Here is a 24,738-nt window from a genome sequence, read left to right on the forward strand (position 1 = left end):
ACCTAGCGGTTTGGTTCCTTTTGAAAACCCCTACCTACCTATACCAACAAATCGCAATTCCCTTATACTGAAAAAATCGGGATCTATGCCATTAATGGCTTCTCTAGAGCTTCAACAGCCCCACCCAATCTAGTATTTAACCCTTCCACTACAACCAACATTAAACCAAGAAATACAACTTAATAACACAAGAGTTCAAACAACAATCCAAACAGGCGACGCCATTAATGCTCCCTCAAAGCTTCGACAGCCCACATCTCACGACACCAACAATCGCCATCAATTCAACTCACTAAAACGCATAGATACTTACCTAGTTCACCTCGACATTTACAGTAATCATAATCAATTTATGTATTCGTTTTATTTCAAAGGATTGGGGTAGATTTTCTGTATACACTTTCGAACTAGAGAAAACAATAGTTAAACCATATAATTTTAAATGTAAAATTTATCATGTGAACACAATAGGTATTCTCCAATTCCTCCGCATACATACAGAGTGAGTAAACACAGAAACTTAACATGAGTAGTAAAGCAGAAAACGGATATTATTATATCTTTGTTCGTAAACCCAAAACATGCTGTAAGAGTAATAATAGTAAGAACTTTCATTTTCAATGAAGTGAGGTATTCTCTACTCACCCGTATTGCGTTCCGACTATCAGCTAGCTAATAGAAAAACTCTTCATTTTCTTCTTTCAGTAAAACTCTCTTTTTTTTCCTTTCCTATATATAAAACTCTCGCTGTGTTTTTCCCTCAAACACTCTACGTGAGAAAACTCCTTTTTTATTAGTTTTAAAAACCTCACCGAAAAACAAGGATAACACTTATCTATTTACTTACGGGACTTTTATCTCTAAGCTGATAGTTATCATATATATAGTTTAACCTATTATCATTATTGTTATTCTTATTATTCTTATTATTATTATAGGAAAATAAAATAAAAAGACCGGGTGTTATAATATCCACTAGTTTGTAGGCCCGTGCATACGCACCGGCTCTTTTGAAAACATTTAGATTTTTTTTAGAAAATTGGGGCTACCATTTTAGTCGCTAACCCGTTTTAATTTTCTAACAAATTATTTTAAATTAAGTTTTAATTAAGTTTTAAAAACTCATTTTTTCAATTGGGAGAGAGATCATGTTTTAATAGGAGAATAATTCAAGTTTTAATTAAATATGCTAGATTTTCCCTTTTCAATAGGGGAGGAATTCTCATTTTAAATATATTAATATACTTCCTGCTTTAATTAGAAGTGCTAGAATTTGTTTTAATAGAAAAGAAATTCCGGTTATAATAGGAGAGAAATTCCCGTTTTAATAGGAGATGATGTGGAATTTTAATAGAGCTCGAAAAATACCTCATGTGGGAGCTTTAATATTAAGATATAGATATAAAGCACTGGACAGGTTTCATATAGAAATGAGGAAAATGATTGGCCATGTTGTGGCTACTTCAGCACTTTGAGGTGGAAATCAGTCAACATGGTAAATGCTATCGACTTCATGACCCCAGTAATAAACCCACTATTTGTCGAAAATAATCATACATAGAAAGAACTTAGGGAAAAAAAATCATACATAGAAACATGGAAGAGATGTTGTCACCACGGCCAATTTCACTCATATCTAAACGCTGTTATAACGAAAGTTGTAAGTACAGCATATATTAATAAAGTTTCTCACATTGCTTATTACAAGATTACAAGTACGCATTCGCAATATCTAAAGAGAACAGTGCAAAGTTCTTGTGGCTTACAAATCATTGCCATATGATCTGAACCCTTAATCTCCTTAACTTGTTTTACTCGATTATTTTCAATCATCCATCGCTGGAAATCCTCTGGAATTGCTTTATCCTCATTGCAGACAATGTAAATTCTATTGACCGAACCATATCCTTCATTGGAAAATTTTGCAACAATTGACAAGTCCTCTGCAAACGTTGATCCCACCCTTATCAACATGGTAGCCAGTAAGATATCCTTTGGATTGGGAAACATAAACGAAGGGGGTCGCCAATATTTCTCGGGAAAAATGATCAAACTAAAATTCATTGAAGATAATGTATAATTGTATATACGAAACTAAACAACCAAAAACATTAAAACAATGGTGATCAGTTAGGGGTTCGGTTTTGGTTTTCAAGGGTAGGCCTCGAATTGGTTTCCACAATTAGAAAATTAATTTTAGGGAACTAAACTACTCATTTGAATCAAATAGATCTCAAATTGTGTGTAGGTGTGCTTGAAGTACCTCAGCCGGAGAGAGTTGATAGAGCATCAATGATGAGAACTTGGGACCAAATAACATTGTAGTTTTTGGCTTTTTAGTATCTCCTTCGATTGAAAACTGAGTATCTAAGAAACTCTCATTCGAAGATAATTCAAAGTACTAAGGATGCACAAAAAAGGAAGCAGAAGCAGTGAGATCTAAAGTTACATTTAACAAAGAACACGCTGGTCTACACTTTTTTAAATCAAAATGTATACCTTATCCTATATGAAGGACGATGTGAAGTATCCGGCATTAAAGTAGTTAAAAACACACCAACAGAAACTTTCTCAGGGAACATTTCCATTGCATAAGCTATATTCAATCCTCCCAAACTGTGTCCAACAAGAATTATTCTTTCCTCATTAGAGATTGCTTCCATGAACTCAATCAACGGTTGCGAGTACTCCAACATGGTATCAACCTCATTCAGTTTCTTAAGGTTAATACCTGAAGCTGCAAGATCAAGTGCAGTAACTTGGTGTCCGGCTGACTCTAGCAAGGTTTTAAGTTTGTTGGAAATAAGGTTGGATAGATGCCCACCAAGATAAGGATAAACCACTGAGTATAGGACTCTATCCTATCAGATATTAGATGAGTATAGGATTCTATCCTATCAGATATTAGATGAGTATATGACTCTATCCTATCTGATATTAGATGAGTATAGGACTCTATCCTATCAGATATTAGATGAGTATATGACTCTATCCTATCAGATATTAGATGAGTATATGACTCTATCCTATCCAATATTGAGGAGGTGGGAACCTCTATAAATAGACCCCTCACCTCTCACATATTAATCATCCGAACAAAAAGAAAAAGCTCTCTCTCCTTTAATGGCACCTCCAACATTTTCTAAAGTAGAAGCCCGGTAATTTATGGAGATTCCATAGGTGGTATCCTCCCTAGCCATTGTCGGTTTTGGTTCTTGGTTCGTGAAAAAAGGTTGCTTCCGTTAAGTGGTTGGAACTTGACTCCAAGAAAGTTAAGAAGAAGAAGATCTTGAGTGTGCCAAGAACATCTTCTCCTCGTAGATCAAAGCTTGGAACTTCAAATTGAAAGTCGTGACCAAGGTACGATCTTCATTTCATTTAGCTATTTTATGCATGTGGTATAACGTAATTGTATATATCGTAGGAATCATGCATGAGATATCGATAAAATATCCTACATTGGTATCGAGCCCGGTTTTCCATGGTTTGCATGCTTTTGTTTTAAGGTTTTGATCTTGTGATGTACAATTTTTGAAAAACTACGGTTTTTCAAAATCTTTTAATTAATTTTTAAATAATTAGGTTGTTTAAAAATTAATTATATATTGCTTAATTTTTTTTGCAAATAAATTATTTATGGGAAATAATTAGTGGAAATTTTTTTTTCTAGGAAATTTTTTTTTTTAGAAATTTTTACATGGAAATTTATTTCGAGATTATTTCTCTATAAATTTTAGGATTTTTTTTTCACATGTATTTTTCCACAATTAAAAATTGACATTAGGATGTTTATTTTTACCATGCAGTAATTATTTGAATCTGAATTTTTACTATTACATGTATATAAAATTGTTTGTTTTCTATCAACGGTCATATGAAAACCAAGGCACAATGCCTAAGTCACATAGACCCGAAACTTGTAGGAAAACTGAACCAGATCTTGGGAGACGGGCTTCCAAGAAATGCATGACTGCTAAGCAATATAGGAGAACTTTCAAGAGTACTATCTTGAAATCTGATAAGATAGAGACAGAGCCACCATCACCAGAATATACACCAAAGAGCCCTAGTCCTATTCAGGATAGGAATGAGGCTCGACCACTTAAATCTCTCCTACATCGATTATGGGACGATGCTAAGGAACCAAATCCATATGATGTGTCATCAGGGTTTATTTTCCCACCTCACGGGGAAACAGAGGAAGTGGCTAGTAATTTTCAAATGGCTAATAGTGACTGTGAGGATGAGGATGACTCCCCTGGGCACCCAGGACGCTTCTATGTTCATGGTTGACTAGCTCTGTTTAGTTCTACATTGTTTTTTGAAAGATAGGAAACTCTTTTTGTAGAAACAATTTTATGAAATGGAAATTTAAGTAGTAGATTTTTGCATATTCTATGTTATTGATAGTCAAATGCATTGATTTTATTTAATGGCTAGAATCATGCTAGTAGATTATCATGATCATCTCATATGTGAAAATGTGGATTACTTAGATTTAATTTAAGAGATGATTCTTATTAAGTAGTATCTTATTTTGGAATTCAAACTTGATAGAATGGCACCCGATGGAAAATCCCCGTTCTGATGCTACCGAAAAGGACTTGTTAAACGATAAGAATTATGAACTTTGGTCTAGGAAAGTTAGGCTAATTCTGGCAGATAGGAAGGTCATTGATGTAATAACCGAGACAATGAGCGAACCTACATTTGAAGGATTAACACAAGTCGCTTATCTTGCTGTTCTTAAGAAGTACAATGAGTATACAAGCAAAGATAATGTTGCCCGAATTGCCATACTTGGCACCATGAGGAATGACTTCATGATGCGGTATGATGGCCTTGGATCGGCTAAAGAGCTATGGGAAGCGAAAGGCGGACCTTGGGGTACGACTACTCTTGCCACACCGTGAGGAGGCTACAAATGAGCTTTAACAAATTTATCAATCTGCCCCATACCTCTATGACCTGACATTGCACGGTGATGAGAAACATGGTTCTTTGAAGTTAGCCCAAGCTGCAGGGCGAGTCCCGTCAAATGAACAACAAATTCAAGCCGTCATTAGGTCTTTACCTAAAACTTGGGAAAAATTTTGTCTTATTTTGACGATGACGACAAGATATCACAAACTTTGCACAGTGCAAAGGAAATGTGAAACTTGAGGAACAAAGGCTTCTCAATGAAAAGCCCGTTGTTCAAACCGAAGCAAATGTTGTCAACTCCAAAAAGAGGAAGGCTCCTTGGAACAAGAAAAGTGGAAAAGGGAAAGGCAAGGAAAAGGCCAAGCCTAACCCACGAAAAAGAAACCTAGGAAGTCGATAGACATGACTAGTGTTGAATGCTTCCGTTGTCATCGATGGGATACTATGCTAGGGCATGTCCTTCTCCCCGAGGTGAGTTTTACTTTAAGTATCTTGTCAATGTGATAAGTATCTGTCATCTTTGTCTGATTCATCACAATATTGGATTGTAGATTCAGCAAATGACGGACCACATAAGCCGATAGGTCCCTGTTTGAAGATTTTCGAAACTTCCACAAGGAACTCGAAGAGTCCACATGGGAAACCAAAGTGTAGCCGATGTTTTGGGCACGTGCACTTGTAGGTTGGATTTTTTTCGAGTGGGAGATCCATCCTTATTGAAGAAGTACTCTTTGTACCCTCAATTAGGAGAAATCTTTTATCGGTTTGAAATTACTTCAAGAATCCTATGTGTTTAATTTTTCCCGAAACTCGCTTGAGATATCTTTAAATAACAGTTTTGATAGGTCATGCTTATTTAATGAATTCTTTTATGACATTACACTTAGCACAAACTGAAGTTTTTATGTCTAAAATGGTTGGTTGCCAATTGTGGCATGTTAGACTAGGACATATTGGACACGATGGGATAGACCGCTTAGCAAGGGGAGGGTTGTTAGGTAACTTAACCTCTGTTAAAATAGAAACCTGTGAAAGTTGTCTTGCTGGAAAAGCCACCAAGAAACCTTTTGGGAAAGCCCAAAGGGCAACTTATTCACTCAGACATCTATGGACCAATGAATGTAACAGCAAGGCATGGGGCTTTGTATTTCATTACCTTCACAGATGACTATACACGTTATGGGACCGTGTACTTGATGTCTCACAAATCAGACGCCTTGGACTGTTTTAAAAAGTACAAGAACCTAGTTGAGAATCAACTTGATAGGACAATAAAGGCCTTAAGAACCGACCACGGACATGAATATCTTTCTGATGAGTTTAAGGAACTCTGTGAAAATAAGGGTATAGCTAGATAGCTAACTATTCCTTATACCCCTCAGCAGAATGGTGTCTCTGAGAGAAGGAATAGAACCCTGCTGGACATGGTTAGATCTATGATGGCTCAGGCTAACTTGCCTATCTCATTTTGGGGTGATGCATTGTTAACGGCTGCGCACATACTTAACCTAGTTCCTTCAAAAACTATTGATAAAACACCCTATGAACTATGGGCTGGTAGACAACCCGTTTTGAACTACCTTAGACCATGGGGGTGTGCTGCCTTTGTCACTTCTCAAAATCGAGAATTTGGAAAGTTGAGTGCTCCTGGAAAGAAGTGTATCTTTATAAGATACAAATTGAGACTTCTAAGGGGTATGTCTTCCTAGGGAGGATACTCAAGGGGCATGTCACGTAAATAGAAGCACGTAACGCCGATTCTTAGAGGATCAATACCCAATGAGGGGTGAGGTTGATAAGGATATACAACTTTCTGGTTGATAACCTTATAACTGGCCGATGAACAAGGCGAAGATGAAACTTTCATCAACCCTAATTCTAACAACAATGGCATTGGTCAAATGATTGATCAATCCCAACCTCGTAAAGAGTGTTAGAGGCCATATCCCCAAACGCCGGTTTGAGATTGAAGGGGAGATAAATATGACCAATGCACTTACACAGAAATATCGATGAACCTAAAACGCTCAAGGAGGTTATTTCTGGGTCCAATACAAGTAAGTGGATGGAAGCTATGAAGGAAGAATTGGAGTCGATGAAGAAAAACAAAGTATGGGACTTAGTTGATCTACCTCCAAATAGGAGATCTATTGGGAACAAGTGGGTTCTCAAGATCAAGAAAAATGCGGAAGGGAACATAGACAAATTCAAAGCTAGGCTTGTTACAAAAGGTTACACCCAAAAAGAAGGAATAGACTATGAGGACACTTTCTCACCAGTAGTGAGATTTGCCTCCATATGTCTCCTCTTGTCAACAGTTGCCCATTTAGATTTAGAGCTTTACCAGATGGATGTCAAAACTGCTTTTCTCAATGGAGAATTACAAGAGGAAATCTATATGGATCAACCCACTGGTTTTTCAATCAAGGGTCAGGAACACAAAGTGTGTAAACTGAACAGATCCATATATGGTTTAAAACAAGCCTCTAGACAGTGGAATCTGAGATTCCATGAAGCAATGCTTCAAGACAAATTCAAAATGGTAAATGAGGACCATTGCGTATATGTCAAGACATCTAAAAATGGTTTTGTGATTCTATCTCTATATGTGGATGACATTTTGTTAGCAGGTAACAATAAGGCATTAATAAATTCCACTAAGGAGTGGTTGTCATTAAACTTTGAAATGAAGGACATGGGTGAAGCTAGTTATGTCTTAGGAGTTAAAATAACTCGTGATCGACCCAAACGCTTGTTATCTTTGTCTCAGGAGACATATATCAAGAAGGTTTTGGAAAGATTCAACATGACTGATTGTAAGCAAGTGGATCTCCCAGTAAGTCTAGGAGAGTTTTTGAGTTCTAAAATGTCTCCCAAGAATCCTACTGAAACTCAGGCTATGAAAAATGTACCATACTCAAGCGCAGTCGGAAGCCTTATGTATGCAATGTTATGTACAAGGCCAGACATCCGCTATGCAATTAAGGTTAGTATCAAGGTTCCAAACAAATCCTCGGGTCGCACACTAGAAGGTCATCAAGAAGATAATGAGGTATCTAAAAGGCACCGTGGACTACTCACTTGTCTACCAAGGGAAAGATCTTAAGCTGATTGGGTACTCCAATGCCGACCGGGCCGAGACCTTGATGAGAGGAAGTCAACTTAAGGATATACCTACATAATGAATGGAGGTGCTATATCCCGTAGCAGCAAAAGAAAAAACTTCCATAGCACTTTCAACTATGGAAGCCGAAAGTATATTGCATGTTGCTCGCCACCACGAGGAGGCCGGTGGCTCGAGACGATTCATCAAACACTTGTTGTTAGTGTTCTCAAGAGCTACTGAACCAGTTCACATCTGATCGACAAAGATGGCTGCTCTTGCATATGCTAAAGATCCAAAGTACCATGGAAGAACCAAGCATATAGAGTTAAAATATCACTACGTACGACAAATGATACTGAAGAAGAAAGTGGTTCTACAACATATATCCACCGATCGATGGTTCATGGATCCACCGACCAAACCTATTCCAAAGGAACTCTTCCTTGCACATGTAAAAATGCTTGGGTTAAAGAGGATGTGATTATGTTAAGAACACTTTGATGGTTTAATGAATAAAAGTGCATTCTTTCCAGATCGATTGCATTCTCATTATACTATTTATCATCTCATATGTATGTCACTAGGGTTGACTGGTTCACTCACATGAACAGTCACTTCCATTTTAAACAGTGGGAGTTTAGCTTGACAAGTCACTAAACCTTATAGGAAGGGTGGACCTAGTGCCGAGTCATGCCCTTTCTTATAATTGGATAAGAAGAAACAGGCTTCATAGAGAAGATTCTGTCTAAACCTACTAACGGTTGTTGCCAAGTGGGAGCATAGTATCCTTGGAATTGTCATTAGGGATGACAACACTTGCATGGTATAAGTTGACATACAGATATCTATTGTTGAGTAAACAAATTAGATACTCTTGCCATGACATGTTTTCACACAACATGTGTATAGTTGACCACCTGAGAGCAAGAAAAGAAATATCCCTAAAATTCTTGCTATGTGAGCTCTATTGATATATTTTTTGTTTAAAACATATTGAATGGTACCCTCCTTGAACTTTTGACCTTGTCAAGAAAATAAGAGGACTACTTGTAACTTTGGTTTGTTCCCCACAAGCTCTTACTAAAAGGCTGACTGGATGCATACTGGGAAGTTGGTAGAACTCTGACGACAATGACTTGCGTGCAAAGGGTAAAAGAACTGAAGGTTTATCACACAATCACTGGGATTCTACCTGGCCAGGACAATTGATGATAATTGTGAATCATGTGATACGTTTTTTACTTTATGGTGTGGACTCATAGGGATGAGTGCTATTTGTCAAAGTGATGAAACAAACAGATCTTGGGGTATACACACACTCTCCGGATATTAGGTTTTCGGATTCATCTTCTTTAAGATCACTTTCATGGTAGATCACCGGTCGCGGCTTTTCATTGCGACTTGCTACTTCACAGATATCATGATACGTGTGCTAGGGTCACACGAACCATTTGTCGTGTGAGACACACAAATGGCTAAGCATTCTACTTAAATGCTTCTCTTAGAAACCTTCTTCGCCGCCAGGGCGAGAGTGGGAGATGTTGGAAATAAGGTTGGATAGACGCCCACCAAGATAAGGATAAACCACTGAGTATAGGACTCTATCCTATCAGATATTAGATGAGTATAGGATTCTATCCTATCAGATATTAGATGAGTATATGACTCTATCCTATCTGATATTAGATGAGTATAGGACTCTATCCTATCAGATATTAGATGGTATATGACTTTATCCTATCTTGATATTAGATGAGTATAGGACTCTATCCTATCCAATATTGAGGAGGTGGGAACCTCTATAAATAGACCCCCACCTCTCACATATTAATCATCCGAACAACAAGAAAAGCTCTCTCTCCTTTAATGGTAGCCTCCAACATTTTCTAAAGTAGAAGCCAGTAATTTGTGGAGATTCCATAGGTGGTATCCTCCCTAGCCATTGTCAGTTCTTGGTTCTTGGTTCGTGAAAAAAGGTTGCTTCCCGTTCGTGGTTGGAACTTGACTCCAGCAAAGTTAAGAAGAAGAAGATCTTGAGTGTGCCAAGAACATCTTCTCCTATAGATCAAAGCTTGGAACTTCAAATTGAAAGCTGTGACCAAGGTACGATCTTCTGTTTCCGCTGCGCTATTTTATGCATGTGGTATAACATAATTATATATATCGTAGGAATCATGCATGAGATATCGATAAAATATCCTACAAAGTTTATACCAACACCAAGCCCCATGACCAAGACCATGCACTAGAACAAAGTGATGCCTATTCGTGATCCTGTTAATCTCCTTCTCCAAATCAATGTTTGCCATTCTTGCCAAAGTACATGTAGAGAACTAGTCTCTTTTATGAGTAAAGATAAGCGCACGTACCCTAGCTACTTGTCTGCGAGCGTTTCTAGCCGCACTTTTGCGTTTGGTTCAACGTAGATAATAATATATAATAATGGTAAGAAACATTTTTTTTGGTAACTTTTTTTCTAGCCGGCCTTTTGCGTTTGGTTCAACCCTTCAACGTATAATAATGGTAAGAAACTTTGTCCAGATAGAGAAATATTTAACATACATTGAATGTTTTTTTTGGTAAACATACATTGAATGTCAATAGTGACTTACTATACTCTATACTCTGTGTACTATATATAGGTGTTTGGTGGTCTCTCACCAAGAGATCGACCATGTGAAGATTCCGTACTGACTGTTTGGAATTACGTAATTTGTCTTGTGAAAGGGGCGCACACCCCCATGGCTTTGCACGACAAAGTTTTCTTCAGGATGTGAAGTTTGGGTATAGACTAATTGTTCACTATAGGGGCGGACGCCCTTGAATATGCCTAGCGACAGGCCCTATGCCCCAATGCCTTTACACAAGTAGAATTCCAGTTTTTCTCACATAAACCAAGATGATTTGGAATTTCGTTTTACACTAAAATTTTGGAATACTAATATATGAAGTTAAGGTTTCTTATTCATAACAAGAGAAAGAGAGAGAGAAACCAATTTTAAGAGCAACCAAAATTGAAAAAAAATCTTTACAAAGAGATAAAACTTGTAAAGGGAGAGATTATAGAAGAGAGATTTAGTAAGTGTTGGAGAGACTTAAGAAAAGTGATTGTAATCTTCCTTCCAATACTTATAAAAATATTGGCTCTTGTGAAAGTAGGCATCATTCACCGAACCACGGTAAGTCATTATGTTATGTTTTTACTTTATATTGTTATTGCTTATTTGTGACAGTTAATTTCATAGCATAGGTTTGTGGTTGTTGGTTGTAGTGAAAACTTAGATTTTTTTTATTATAGTTTAGAGTGTTTATATACAAACTATCTTAGTGGGGATTGATTGGTATCATTTTCACCAACAAGTGGTATCATAGCCGTGATTAGATCAATCACAAAGATTGTTGTTCCAAACTTTGCACGAAAGGTATTTGATTAAATTCCTAAGATAAGGTTTAAGTTGAAATAGTTTGTTGATGATGGATCATTCTATCAACACTCGTATGACTAGTCTAATAGAAGTAACTACACCTTGTGGAAAACTAAGATGGAAGACTTGTTTTATTGTAAAGATTTGTCACAACTCTTTGAAAACGGAGGAGTAAAACCGGATGCAGTATTCATACCCGATTAGAGCAAGCTTGATAGAAAAACTATTGGGTACATTCGACAATGGATTAACGATAGTGTATTCCACCAAGTATTCCAAGAGACCACCATTTTTAGCTTGTGGAAGAAATTAGAACATCTCTATGAGAAGATAATAAAAGACACACAGAGTAGCTATAGTCACTCAGAGATCCTTGTCACAGAAAGGCAAGAGCTGTAAAGAGTCATGCATCTCATTCTAGAGGTGATGACAAAAGAAAAACTAGGAGCATGAGTAAAACTCCTAAGAAAGAGAGACAATATTACTACTATGCCACTAAAGGTCACTTCAAGTATGAGTGTAGATCACTAAAAATGGATGAGAAAAATAAATGTGTACACGAAGACATGGTAAAGAGGAATGGAAACACAAGCCAAGATACTACCGTAGTAGTTTCATATGATAATCTATTGTGAAATTGTGTCAGATTGTGGTGAGTGTTGTGTTAGTACCTCATGTCAGGATACAAAGTGGGTGGTAGATACCACCGGATCATCCTATCATATCACACCGCACAAGAGTTTTTTCACTACCTATAATTGTGGTAATTTTGGTGAGGTGCAGATGGATAACAGTGGAGTCTTAAGGATTACAAGGATTAACGATGTTCATGTGGAAACTAGTGTCGGTTACACCTTGACACTCAAGGATGTAAGACATGTCCCCGATCTTCGACTAAGACTAATTTCCGCTGGGAAGTTAGATGATTATGGTTTTCAGAGCTCGTTTGGTAATGAGGTATGGAAACTAAGCAGAGGTTCCTTTGTGGTATCCAAAAGGAAGAAATGTTGTTCGCTTTATAAAACACAAGCTAGTTTATGTAAAGCAGAGTTAAATGCGACAAAAGAAGAAGTATCCACCGAACTATGACATAAGAGATTGTGTCATATGGGAGAGAAAGACATGGAAGTTCTTGCCAAGAAAAAGGTGTTGTCAAATATCAAAGAGAATGTTCTTGAGCTAGGACACTTAGATTTATGTGGTCCCATGAAAGTGAAGTCCCACGGGGCGCTTTTATACTTCTTGACTTTCATTGATGATGCTTCAAGAAAGGTATGGGTATATAGTTTGAAGACCAAGGATAAGATTCTCAGTGTGTTCAAGACTTTCCATAGTATGGTGGAAAGAGAGACCGGGAAGCCTTTGAAATGTATTCGCTCAAATAAAGGGGAAAGTACATTAGGCCGTTTGAGGAGTATTGCAAGAGTCATGGGATTCATCATGAGCAGATAGTGCCCAAGTATGTGCATCACAATGGTCTAGCCGAGTAGATGAACCGTACCATTCTAGAGAGGATAAGATACATGTTGTCTCATTCAAAGTTACCAAGGAGTTACTTGATAAAAGCAATGCACATAGCTGTACATATGATCAACCTATCGCCTTCGAAGTCTATGAATAGTGATTATCTAGAGAGAGTATATGTCACACCCCGAATTTCAACAAAATTGGAAAAACAATATTTGTCCTCGACTCTTCGATTTTCGAGGTGTGATGCACTCTCAACTTTCAAAAACACATTATCCATTTAACTATTCCAATAATTGGAAACCAATAAAAAAAATTTAAATAAACAAAAGTTCTCTTCATTACAAAAATTCACAAATACGATTAAGTTACAAACTTCCTTTCAACAACTATTTAATTATAATTACAACTGAAAATACAAAAAAAACATTGTCTCAATTGAAAATCTATTGCACCTCAAGGGAAAACAAAACATATTTTGTAATGAGACGCTAACACAAACCACAAGCATCAATCAACCTTCTTCAACACTAATCCTGTCAAAACTTATCGACTATGTTCATTTTATGAATACACCCGATAAGCAAACATGCAAATCGGGTTAGCATTATAAATAATGTTGGCATTATAAATCGGGTGAGCAGCCCTAAAATACAAATCATACTTATACATATATTTACACAATCAATAAGGCAGTTAGTTCCTTCACCAAGGTGCCTTAACATCCAACGAATAATACAACATTCTTAAATATAATAATTAAGGCAGGTAGTTCCTCCACTGAGGCACCTTAGCTTCCAATTCAATAATAATAAGGCATTTAGTTCCTCCACTGAGGTGCCTTAGCTTCAAACCGTACTAGATCAACTGCATCTAATAATAAAATAACAAAACTAAAACTTACTCTATACTTACACTGGTGTAGCCCTAATCATAGAGTGGGTCACATCTGCATAAATAATCAATTCAACCCACCCTTCAACAAAACCATTATGAATGCAACATAAATTACAATAAATCATTTATTATAAATTTAACGTACACTTTGATATATCATCACAATTATTGTTTAGAGTTTCTTCAAGTGACTCTAGTAACATGTCGTCTATATGTCTTACCTAGTTTCCTTGGCTACCACAATCATTTCCCTACGCCGAACATGCACATCCACATGCCTCCCCTCATGTAATGATACACTATGTGCGTAATTACCTTAAGTGGGATATCGCATACCAAGTAACCCCCACACGAACGTCATTATGTGGGTACTTCCACTATTCGCTATAAAATATTGTGTGTCTCGTTCTAATTTTGTGAACAAGATAATCCAACCACTATTTGGCTGCAACTGCCCTACACAAGGGTCAATCAGCATCACACACACCCTACACAAGGGCCAAATCATATCACATACGCCCTACACAAGGGCCAAATCACCTGAGTTGTGGTAGCTAGGTTATAAGATTTTTCATTACGTAATTTATTCAGGTATCATACATTAGTATCTCATAACCATTTCACACTATCAAGTGGCAAATAAATTATTGCACTAAGCCACCATATTTGGAAATATCACAATACCTTTTATTTTCATTCTTTCACGTGCCAAATAAAATATATTGCACTAAACCACAATCCCTTTGGAAATATCCACAAATACTATAATACCTCAGAGTAGCATCTCACAGATATAATGACGGAGCGTTTACATTTATTTCTCAAAAATATTGCATTTAATATATATCCTAACATATTATATCATTTAACATAACAACAATTTCAACATACCACATAATGTCACAATTGCTCCAAACGTACTACATAACATTTTTATAGCGTTTTAAGAATATCATGTCTCTTAAAATTTCACTATCATCACATGTTAATAATTGCACAATATCAACGTCAAATCTTTCTTAGCTAATGACAAAACAGTTTATACATGCTTCCACAACATGCTACCATTGGATTAGTTAGTCTATAAAATTTAATATATACAAAATGTAACGCAATAAACAGTCAACATTCAACGGTCAACAATCAAAGGGTTAACTGGTCAACAGGTCAAGTCCAATAGTCCCAAACCAGTATTCATCCATACGGGTCCTGACGCAAACCCGTATGTAAAACACTTCAACCCATGGTCCTAATCCAACTAACCAAAACAAAATCCAAAACCAAGGCCCAAAACCAAAGCCCAAAAGTCTAAACAACTTAAAGACTCAAATTGAACCACTTAAAGTCATATGGAACCAGCCCAAAACAAAAATAGAAACTGGCCCAAAGAAACAAACTAATTTTGTTTCGGACCAAAGAAACAAACTAAGTTATTTCGGCCAAAGCCCAACCAAAAAAAAAGAAGTAGGATCGCCACCCCTCCTTCTTCTTCCTCAACAGCTCACCCCTCCACCGGTTAGCCACCATCAATTACCCACATTTGGCCCCTCTAAACCCATAAGTTTTAACCTTTACCAAAAATCCAATCTTTCGATACAATCAAAACTCAAAACCCTCGCTGCTCTAAAACTCGATCGCGTTGCCATTAATGAGTCTTTGGGGCTTCAACCACACTTCTGCCAACCACCAACCACCACAAAATGGTTGGGTTTTGATCCCTATCAAAAACCAAACCTTTGGGTGTAATCAAAACCCAAAAATCCTCACTCCTCAAAAATCATGTTTGACACCATTAACGCCTCCTTCAACAGCACCCACCCAATCAACCAACAACCAACATCAATTTCTTAATCCCCCAACATCAACCAACAGCCCAAAACAACAACATTATAAACATAATAAAGGTTCAAACAATATACAAATCGATTTCTCTATTCTTTGGGCTTTCATAGCCATTAACTTCTTCAAAGTTCCAACAGTTTCAATAATGTCAATAATTAAGAAAAACAATGTATAATATTTAACTAGCTTAACAATTCAGTAGTATAAGAGAAATATCGAAAGAAGAATAAGCAGAAAAAAAATGGAGCGGAAAAACTCTGACAGTAAAGTTTTTTCTTCGTTTCGGTGAAATAGAAAAAAAAAAATAACTACTCACCTCTCGTATGGCAAAAAAGAGTATAGAGAATATTACGCCAGAAATTCGATCCCAAGCTAGCTAAAAGATGCACGAATCCGCCATTTCTCCCTCTTTCGTTTAGTTAACTTGTCTAGTTCTAAACAAAAACTTATTTTTCTTAAAAATCCTAAATTTATCATAAACCATTCCATTCTAAAGAATTTATATTATGTTTAATATTTTAGAAACTTTCTATTTTACCAAATATCTTTATTCCTAACTATATAATATTTTTCTCTATTAGAAGTACTATATTTATTATATACCTTATATTAATATTTTGTTTCACTTTTATTTGAAAACTTTTCGAATATTAAAAATCTCCACAAAAAATTAAAATTCAAAACACTAAATTCCTTTAATCAAATTTTCAAAAATACCATCTTGTTTTCCCTCTTTTATCCTTATATCAAAAAGTCAAGCCCACATTTAATAGCACGTTGACCAGGAAATAAATATCAAATTCTTAAATACTAAATATTGTTACGAAATAATGTAAAAATAATTGGGGTCTTACAGCTATACACATCTCAAAAGAATCTCGTCCCGAGATTCGAAAGTAAGGTAAGTTATATGAACACGTAATGTTAGTTATTAAATTAGAACGTACTCAAGAATGTACAGAGATTAAACTTAAGCAAGATAATATTGATATGCACTCTTTTTAAATAATTCCAGAATATATGTCCTCATGCCACTACAAAAGCTGTTATAGTTTAACTATCTATATTAAAACAAATTATTACTACTTAAACTAATCAATAATATGGGGTAAGTTCATCCCTGCAGAAAACATTAGGGAGTTTTTCTTTGTTATGCACAAAAGAAAAATTAGTGTCCTAATACACTTAAAACAAAAATCACTCTTGTCATTGAAACTACAATAAAAAAATCTCAAACATTTTAGTTAAACATATGAGTCAAATCGAAAGGGAAACATCTAATTAAAAATACAAACAATAATATGAATCAATAACGTTCACTACTCTAAACACCAATGTATCATCATTAATAATGCATAAATGTTCTGTAACATGGTATCCATTTTTTTTCCCGTACTATCAACAAAACGCATTAAAATATTCTTATCCAATTTTACATCAATTTCTTTTCATGAATATATCAAAATGTATTATCTTTTACTAATAAACTATATATATATATATATAAAGTTCCTCTTATTATCATGGATGACAATCTAAGCAACAGACATACTACGTATTTCATAAGAAAATTGAAACAACAAAATACATATAATTTATAGTTTCATCCATGACAACTAATTATGATAAACCATAAGACTAAATGTGGTGAAAGAAAATATCAGAACACCAATGCACTTTAAGTAAACAATAATAAAATTAATTAGTTGGCAAAAGTTATAGAGAACGGATGAATTACACTAATTATTATGCATTTGAAATCTATTGAAATGTCACAGGATAGTAACAACCTCAAACAATAAAACTTTATATTTACTTTAGTCATGCTATCAGAAACCCTTTTATTTTATTATTTTATTGTATCTAGAAATGTTATTTCTTTGCATTGTTAAACAAAATATTAAGGAACTCTAACTCAAGTTTATACAATTATAATTTAGCAACATGAGATAAAGATAAACAATCAAATATATAATACTCTCATTTCAGCAAGCAAAAATGAATCATTTAAAACTATATAAATCATAAATATGAAAACAATCATCGAATCCTAATTCAGGAATGAAACTGGATCAAATATAACACGTATTCCAAATATATATATATATATATATATATATATATATATATATATATATATATATATATATATATATATATATATATATATTTTTCATATCCATCTATGAAAATTATATAGACTGAAACAAAACAATTAAGAAGAAATACTCGATGTTCATTGTTATTATTATTATTACTAATTATTTTAAATAGAGAAAAGGTACAAAAAATTAATCTCCATATACAATGACAATTAAAATAAGACTTGCTACCGTATAACACGAATTTTAAAATTTTTAGGATAATATAAACCCACTTCTAATATATCACCAACAACAAGTTATATTGGCATGAACAAAGTTCAATATATTAATTAAGAACAATAAATCCAAGACATATATTTTTAAATACTTGAAGATGCAAAAATCAATGTGAAACTAATGTAACAATATTAATCAATCATGTCATAGTTTATATGCACGAAACACACTTATAAGATAAAAAAAAAAAAAAAAAAAAATTGTTTGTTGTTGAAGTAAGATCATCATTATATTAAGACATCCTCTACATAAATTCCAATATGGTTTATGACTACTAATTATCACAACTATTTTAATTAATCATTTATAACACGTCATTAAGAAAACAACCTACACATGCATGTCTTATTGGTGAAACAATATTATCATCATATACACACGGTAATAGTTCATCTATATACAATAATATAAGAAAGTGTATATACGCAAGCATACACATCTCAAAAGGAATACACTTTTATTTTATTTTATTTTTTTTTCCTATTTCTAACTAATCACATCTAACAAATTAATCTCTTATATTCTATAACAATATTCATTAATTAAAATTGTACGAGTGGGGCGAGATAGTTCCTCCAACACAGGCAATTAGTTCCTCACTTAGTACGTCGTAAAGTCATCAACTAATGTAGCTCATTCAATATAGATTAAAATATCTCATTGTTTCTTGAATAATAACATAACACTCAAATACAAAGTTAACAGACATGTTATCGTACTTAATCCATAATCAATGTGAAAATGAACACCAACAATAAAACAACATTATAACATCACACAATGTTTTGATAAAAACCACTAATAATTAACATATAACAAATATAACTACTCCTCATATGATAAGGAAAATAAAAAGCATTTCATATGCACTCCACAAAAGTAACTAATATAAATATACACATTACACATACAAACAAATCAAAAAATATATTGACTCGCTTTATTTATTTTCTTTGTAAAAATAAAACGACTAGTACAAATAGTTTTAAAAATAATATTTTCTAAACACTACCCATAAACCAAGATCTGAGGATTACTTAAACTCACCTAAGTCTAAGATAACCAAATGTTCTGATATCAAACTGTCACACCCCGAATTTCGACAAAATCCGAAAAACAATATTTCTTCCCGACTCTTCGATTTTTGAGGTGTGATGCACTCTCAACTTCCAAAAACCCATTATCCGTTTAACTATTCCAATAATTGGAAACCAATAAAAAAAATTTAAATAAACAAAAGTTCTCTTCATTACAAAAATTAACAATTTAAATATGATTAAGTTACAAATTTACTTTCAACAACTCTTTAATATTAATTATTATAATTGAAAATACCAAAAACATTGTCTCAATTGAAAACCTATTGCACCTCAAGAGAAAACAAAACATATTCTGTAATGAGAAGCTAATGCAAACCACAAGCAGCAATCAACCTTTTTCGATCAGCACTAATCCTGTCAAGACTTATTGATTATGTTTATTTTATGAACACACCCGATAAGCAAAAATGCAAATCGGGTCAGTATTATAAACAATGCTAGTATGAGTAGCCCTAAAATATAAATCGTACTTATACATATAAATACACAATCAATAAGGCAGTTAGTTCTTCCACCAAGGTGTCTTAACATCTAACGAATAATACAACATTCTTAAATATAATAATTAAGGCAGGTAGTTCCTCCACTGAGGCGCCTTAGCTTCCAATTTAATAATAATAAAGTATTTAGTTCCTCCATTGAAGCGCCTTAGCTTCAAACCGTACTAGATCAACTGCATCTAATAATAAAATAACAAAACTAAAACTTACTCTATACTTACACTGGTACGGTGTAGGCCTAATCACAGAGTGGGTCACACCTGTATAAATAATCAATTCAACCCACCCTTCTACAAAACCATTGTGAATGCAACAAAATTACAATAAATCATTTATTATAGATTTAACGTACACTTTGATATATCATCACAATTATTGTTTAGAGTTTCTTCAAGTGTCTCTAGAATCACGTCATCTCTATGTCTTACCTAGTTTCCCTGACTACCACAATCACTTCCCTACGCCGAACATGTACATACACATGCCACCCCTCACGTAATGAACCACTCCGTGCGTAATTACCCTAAGTGGGATATTGCATGCCAGGTAACCCCCACACGAACGTCATTATGTGGGTACTGCCACTATTCAGCATAAAATAATGTGGGTCTCGTTCTAATTTTGTGAATGAGATAATTTAACTACTATTCGGCTACGACTACCCTACACAAGGGTCAATCAACATCTCACACACCCTGCACAAGGGCCAAATCATATCACATACACCCTACATAAGGGCCAAAACACATGAGTTGTGGTAGCTAGGTTCTAAGATTTTTGTTACGTAATTTATTCAGGTATCATACATTAGTATCTCATAACCATTTCACTTTATCAAGTGCCAAATAAATTATTGCACTAAGCCACCATATTTGAAAATATCACAATACATTTTATTTTCATTCTTTCACGTGCCAAATAAAATATATTGCACTAAACCACAATCCTAACACAATCCTATCATTTATTTCTCAAAAATATTGCATTTAATATATATCCTAACATATCATATCATTTAACAGAACAACAATTTCAACATACTACATAATGTCACAATTGCTCCAAACGTATCGCATAACATTTTTATAGCGTTTTAAGAATATCATGTCTCTTAAAATTTCACTCTCGTCACGTGTCAATAATTGCACAATATCAACGTCAAATGTTTCTTAGATAATGACAAAATAATTTATACAGGCTTCCACAACATGCTACCATTGTATTAGTCTATAAAATTAATATATACAAAATGTAACGCAATAAACAGTCAACAATCAAAGGGTTGACTGGTCAACAGGTCAAGCCTAACAGTCCCAAACCGGTATTCATCCATACGGGTCCTGACGCAAACCCGTATGTAAAACACTTCAACCCATGGTCCTAATCCAACTAACCAAAACAAAACCCAAAACCAAGGCCCAAAACCAAAGCCCAAAAGTCTAAACAACTTAAAGATTCAAATTGACCCACTTAAAGTCATATGGACCTAGCCCAAAACAAAAATAGAAACCGGCCCAAAGAAACAAACTAATTTTGTTTCGGCCCAAAGAAACAAACTAAGTTATTCCGGCCCAAGCCCAACCAAAAAAAGACACAGGATCGCCACCCCTCTTTCTTTTTCCTCAATAGCTCACCCCTCCACCGGTCAGCCACCATCAACCACCCACATTTAGCCCCTCTAAACCTATCGGTTTTAACCCTTACCAAAAACCCAATCTTTCGATACAATCAAAACTCAAAACCCTCGCTGCTCCAAAACTTGATCACGCCGCCATTAACGAGACTTTTGAGCTTCAACAGCACCTCTGGCAGCCACTAACCACCACCAAATGGTTGGGTTTTGATCCCCATCAAAAACCAAAGCTTTGGGTATAATCAAAACCCAAAAATCCTCACTCCTCACAAATCGCATTCGATGCCATTAACGCCTCCTTCAACCTTCAACAGCACCCACCCAATCAACCAACAACCAACATCAATCCCTTAATTCCCCGACATCAACCAACAACCCAAAACAACCACATTATAAACATAATAAAGGTTCAAACATTATACAGGTCAATTTCTCTGTTCTCTGGGCTTGCACAGCCATTAACTTCTTCAGAGTTCCAACGGTTTCAATAATTTCCATAATTAAGAAAAATAATATATAACATTTAACTAGTTTAACAATTCGGCAGTATAAAAGAATATCGAAAGAAGAATAAGCATAACAAAAACGTAGCGGAAAACTCTGACAGTAAAGTTTTTTCTTCGTTTTGGTGAAATAGAAAAAAAACATAACTATTCACCTCTCGTATCACGAAAAAGAGTATAGAGAATATTACGCTAGAAATCCTATCCCAAGCTAGCTAAAAGATGCATGAATCCGCCATTTCTCCTTCTTTTCTTTTAGTTAACTTGTCTAGTTCTAAGCAAAAACTTATTTTTCTTAAAAATCCTAAATTTATTATAAACCATTCCATTCTAAAGAATTTATATTATGCTTAACATTTTAGAAATTTCCTATTTTACCAAATATCTCTATTCCTAACTATAGAATATTTTTCTCTATTATAAGTACTATATTTATTGTATACCTTATATTAATATTTTGTTTCACTTTTATTTGAAAACTTTCTGAATATTAAAAATCTCCACAAAAACTTAAAATTCAAAACACTAAATTCCTTTAAACAAAATTTCAAAAATATCATCTTGTTTTCCCTCCTTTCTCTTTCTATCAAAAAGTCAAGCCCACATTTAATAGCACGTTGACTAGGAAATAAGTATCAAATTTCAAAATACTAAATATTGTTACAAAATAATGTAAAAATAATTGGGGTCTTACAGTATGGTCAGGCAGAGATATTGATTATGGATACTTGAGGGTATTTGGGTACAAAGTATTTGTTAATATTCCCAAGGATGAGAGGTCCAAGCTTGATGATAAAGCCAAACAGTATATTTTTCTTGGTTATGGGGATGAGAAGTTTGGTTATATCTTTTATGATCATATTAACAAAAAAGTAATCCGTAGTCGAGATGTTGCATTCTTAGAAAACCGAACAATAGAGGACTTTGAGAATTGAATTGTGAGAAGCTAGAAGCTTTTGTTGACGACCTTGTTGATTTAGAACCGGAAGTTTCGGCTATGGAACAACCGGTAGATGGCATTGAAAATGTAGAAGACCATGGGTTTGAGGCTCATGATGTCCTATTGTTCTTGATGGGATTGAACCTATTGAGATAGAAGATGCAGAAGATTTGCATGAACCACCACTGAGCAACCACATGATGAGTTGAGGAGATCTGAGAGAGAAAGACAATCTTCAACCAAGTACCCGCCACATACTTATGTATTGCTATCCGATAGTGGAGAAGATATATACTATCAAGAGGCTCTTGAAGATAAATATTAAAAGAAATGGTTGAAGGTTATACAAGATGAGATGGGGTCTTTGCATAAGGATCACACCTATGACTTGGTTGAGAAACTGAAAGGAATTGAAGAAAAATTCTCAAGAACAAGTAGATTTTCAAAGTCAAGCATGAAGAGACTAATCTACATCCAAAGTACAAAGCTCACATTGTTATAAAGGGATTTGGTGGGAGGAAAGGTATTGAGTTTGATGAAATTTTCTCTCCAGTGCTTAAGATAATTTCTATTAGGGTGGTATATAGTTTGGACGCAAATATGAACCTAGAGGTTAAGCAACTAGATATCAAGACAACTTTTTTTATGGTGACCTTTAGGAAGATGTCTACATGGACCAGTAAGAGGGTTTGAGGTCAAAGGCAAGGAGCACATGATATGCAAACTAAGAAAGAGTTGGTATGGGTTGAAGCAGGCACTGAGACAGTGGTACATGAAATTTGAGTCCTTTCTTGTGAAACATGGCTACAAGAAATCTACTTCCAATCACTGTGTGTTTGTTCAGATGTTTTTAGATGGGGATTTCAGAGTGCTCTTGTTGTATGTAGATGATATGTTGATAGTTGATAGTTGACCAAAACATTAACAAAATATCCAAGTTAAAGAAAGACTTGAGTAAGTCCTTTAAGATGAAAGATTTAGGTCAAGCAAAACAAATACTTGGTATATGGATCACTCATGCTAGAAAGAGTGGAAAGTTGTGGCTTTCTTAAGAGAGCTATATTGAGAAGGTGTTAAAGAGATTCAACATAGATCAAGCGAAGTCGGTGAGTTGTCCGCTTGGTGGCCAATTCCGCATGACCAAATCTAAGTGTCGGAAGGGTGAACATGAGAAGAAAGAAATGTAAAAGATTTCTTATGCATCCGCAGTGGTGTATGCAATGGTGTGTACAAGACCGGATATTACTTTCGTCATGGGTGTTGTAAGTCGATTTCTATCAATCCGGGTAAAGAGCATTGGGAAGGTGTTAAGTGGATATTGAGATATCTCAAGGACACTTCTAAGGCGTGTTTGTTTTAGTGAGGGTAAGAGCTTACTTGAAGGTTACACAAATGCAGACATGGTAGGTGATATTTACTCGATGAAGTCCACTTTCAGTTATCTGTTTATATTTGTAGGGGGAACAGTTTCATGGCAATCGAAGTTGCAAAAGTGTGTTGCCCTCTTGACTATAAAAACCAAGTATATTGCAGCCACTGAGTGTTGCAAATAGATGCTATGGATGAAGAGGTTCTTCAATAAACTAGGGCTAAAGCAGAAACTGTTTGTGGTACTATGCGATAGTCAGAGCGCCATCCATTTGAGCAAGAATTCAAGTTTTCATTCTAGATAAAAGCACACATATGTGTGTTATCATTGGATTAGATAAGTTCTCGAAGGGAAGCGATTGTGCAATAAGAAGATCTATACCAACAAGAATGGGTCGGATATAATGACCAAAGTTTTGCCGAAAGGCAATTTTGACGTTTGTTGTGCTACTACTGGATTGGTAGCACACTTCTCTTGTTAATTTGGAAATGTGTGGAGGTATCCCCCCTCATGGCTTGGGAGTGGGAGATTGTAAGGTGGTTCCTCATTATGTGAACATTCGGTATTGACTATTTGGATGGAATTACCAAAGGGGCGCACACCCCCATAGCTTTTCACAACAAAGTTTTCTTCAGGATGTGAAGTTTGGGTA

The 24,738-nt window shown here is 35.0% G+C and overlaps 1 protein-coding gene across 1 annotated transcript; it reads right to left on the bottom strand.

The window, feature by feature from the left end:
• Nucleotides 1–1,682: 1,682 nt before the first annotated feature.
• On the bottom strand, nucleotides 1,683–10,367 carry LOC147524613 (salicylic acid-binding protein 2-like). Its single transcript, XM_086575543.1, has 4 exons — nucleotides 10,233–10,367; nucleotides 2,490–2,803; nucleotides 2,264–2,401; nucleotides 1,683–1,992 (listed from the first exon to the last, which is right to left on the bottom strand). Exons 1-4 carry the CDS (start codon nucleotides 10,336–10,338, stop codon nucleotides 1,702–1,704), a joined length of 849 nt encoding a protein of 282 aa, XP_086431669.1. The 5' UTR covers nucleotides 10,339–10,367; the 3' UTR covers nucleotides 1,683–1,701.
• Between the last annotated feature and the right edge of the window lie 14,371 nt (nucleotides 10,368–24,738).

Source organism: Coptis chinensis, chromosome 1, assembly GCF_015680905.1.
Source record: "Coptis chinensis isolate HL-2020 chromosome 1, ASM1568090v1, whole genome shotgun sequence".
NCBI lineage: Eukaryota > Viridiplantae > Streptophyta > Magnoliopsida > Ranunculales > Ranunculaceae > Coptis > Coptis chinensis.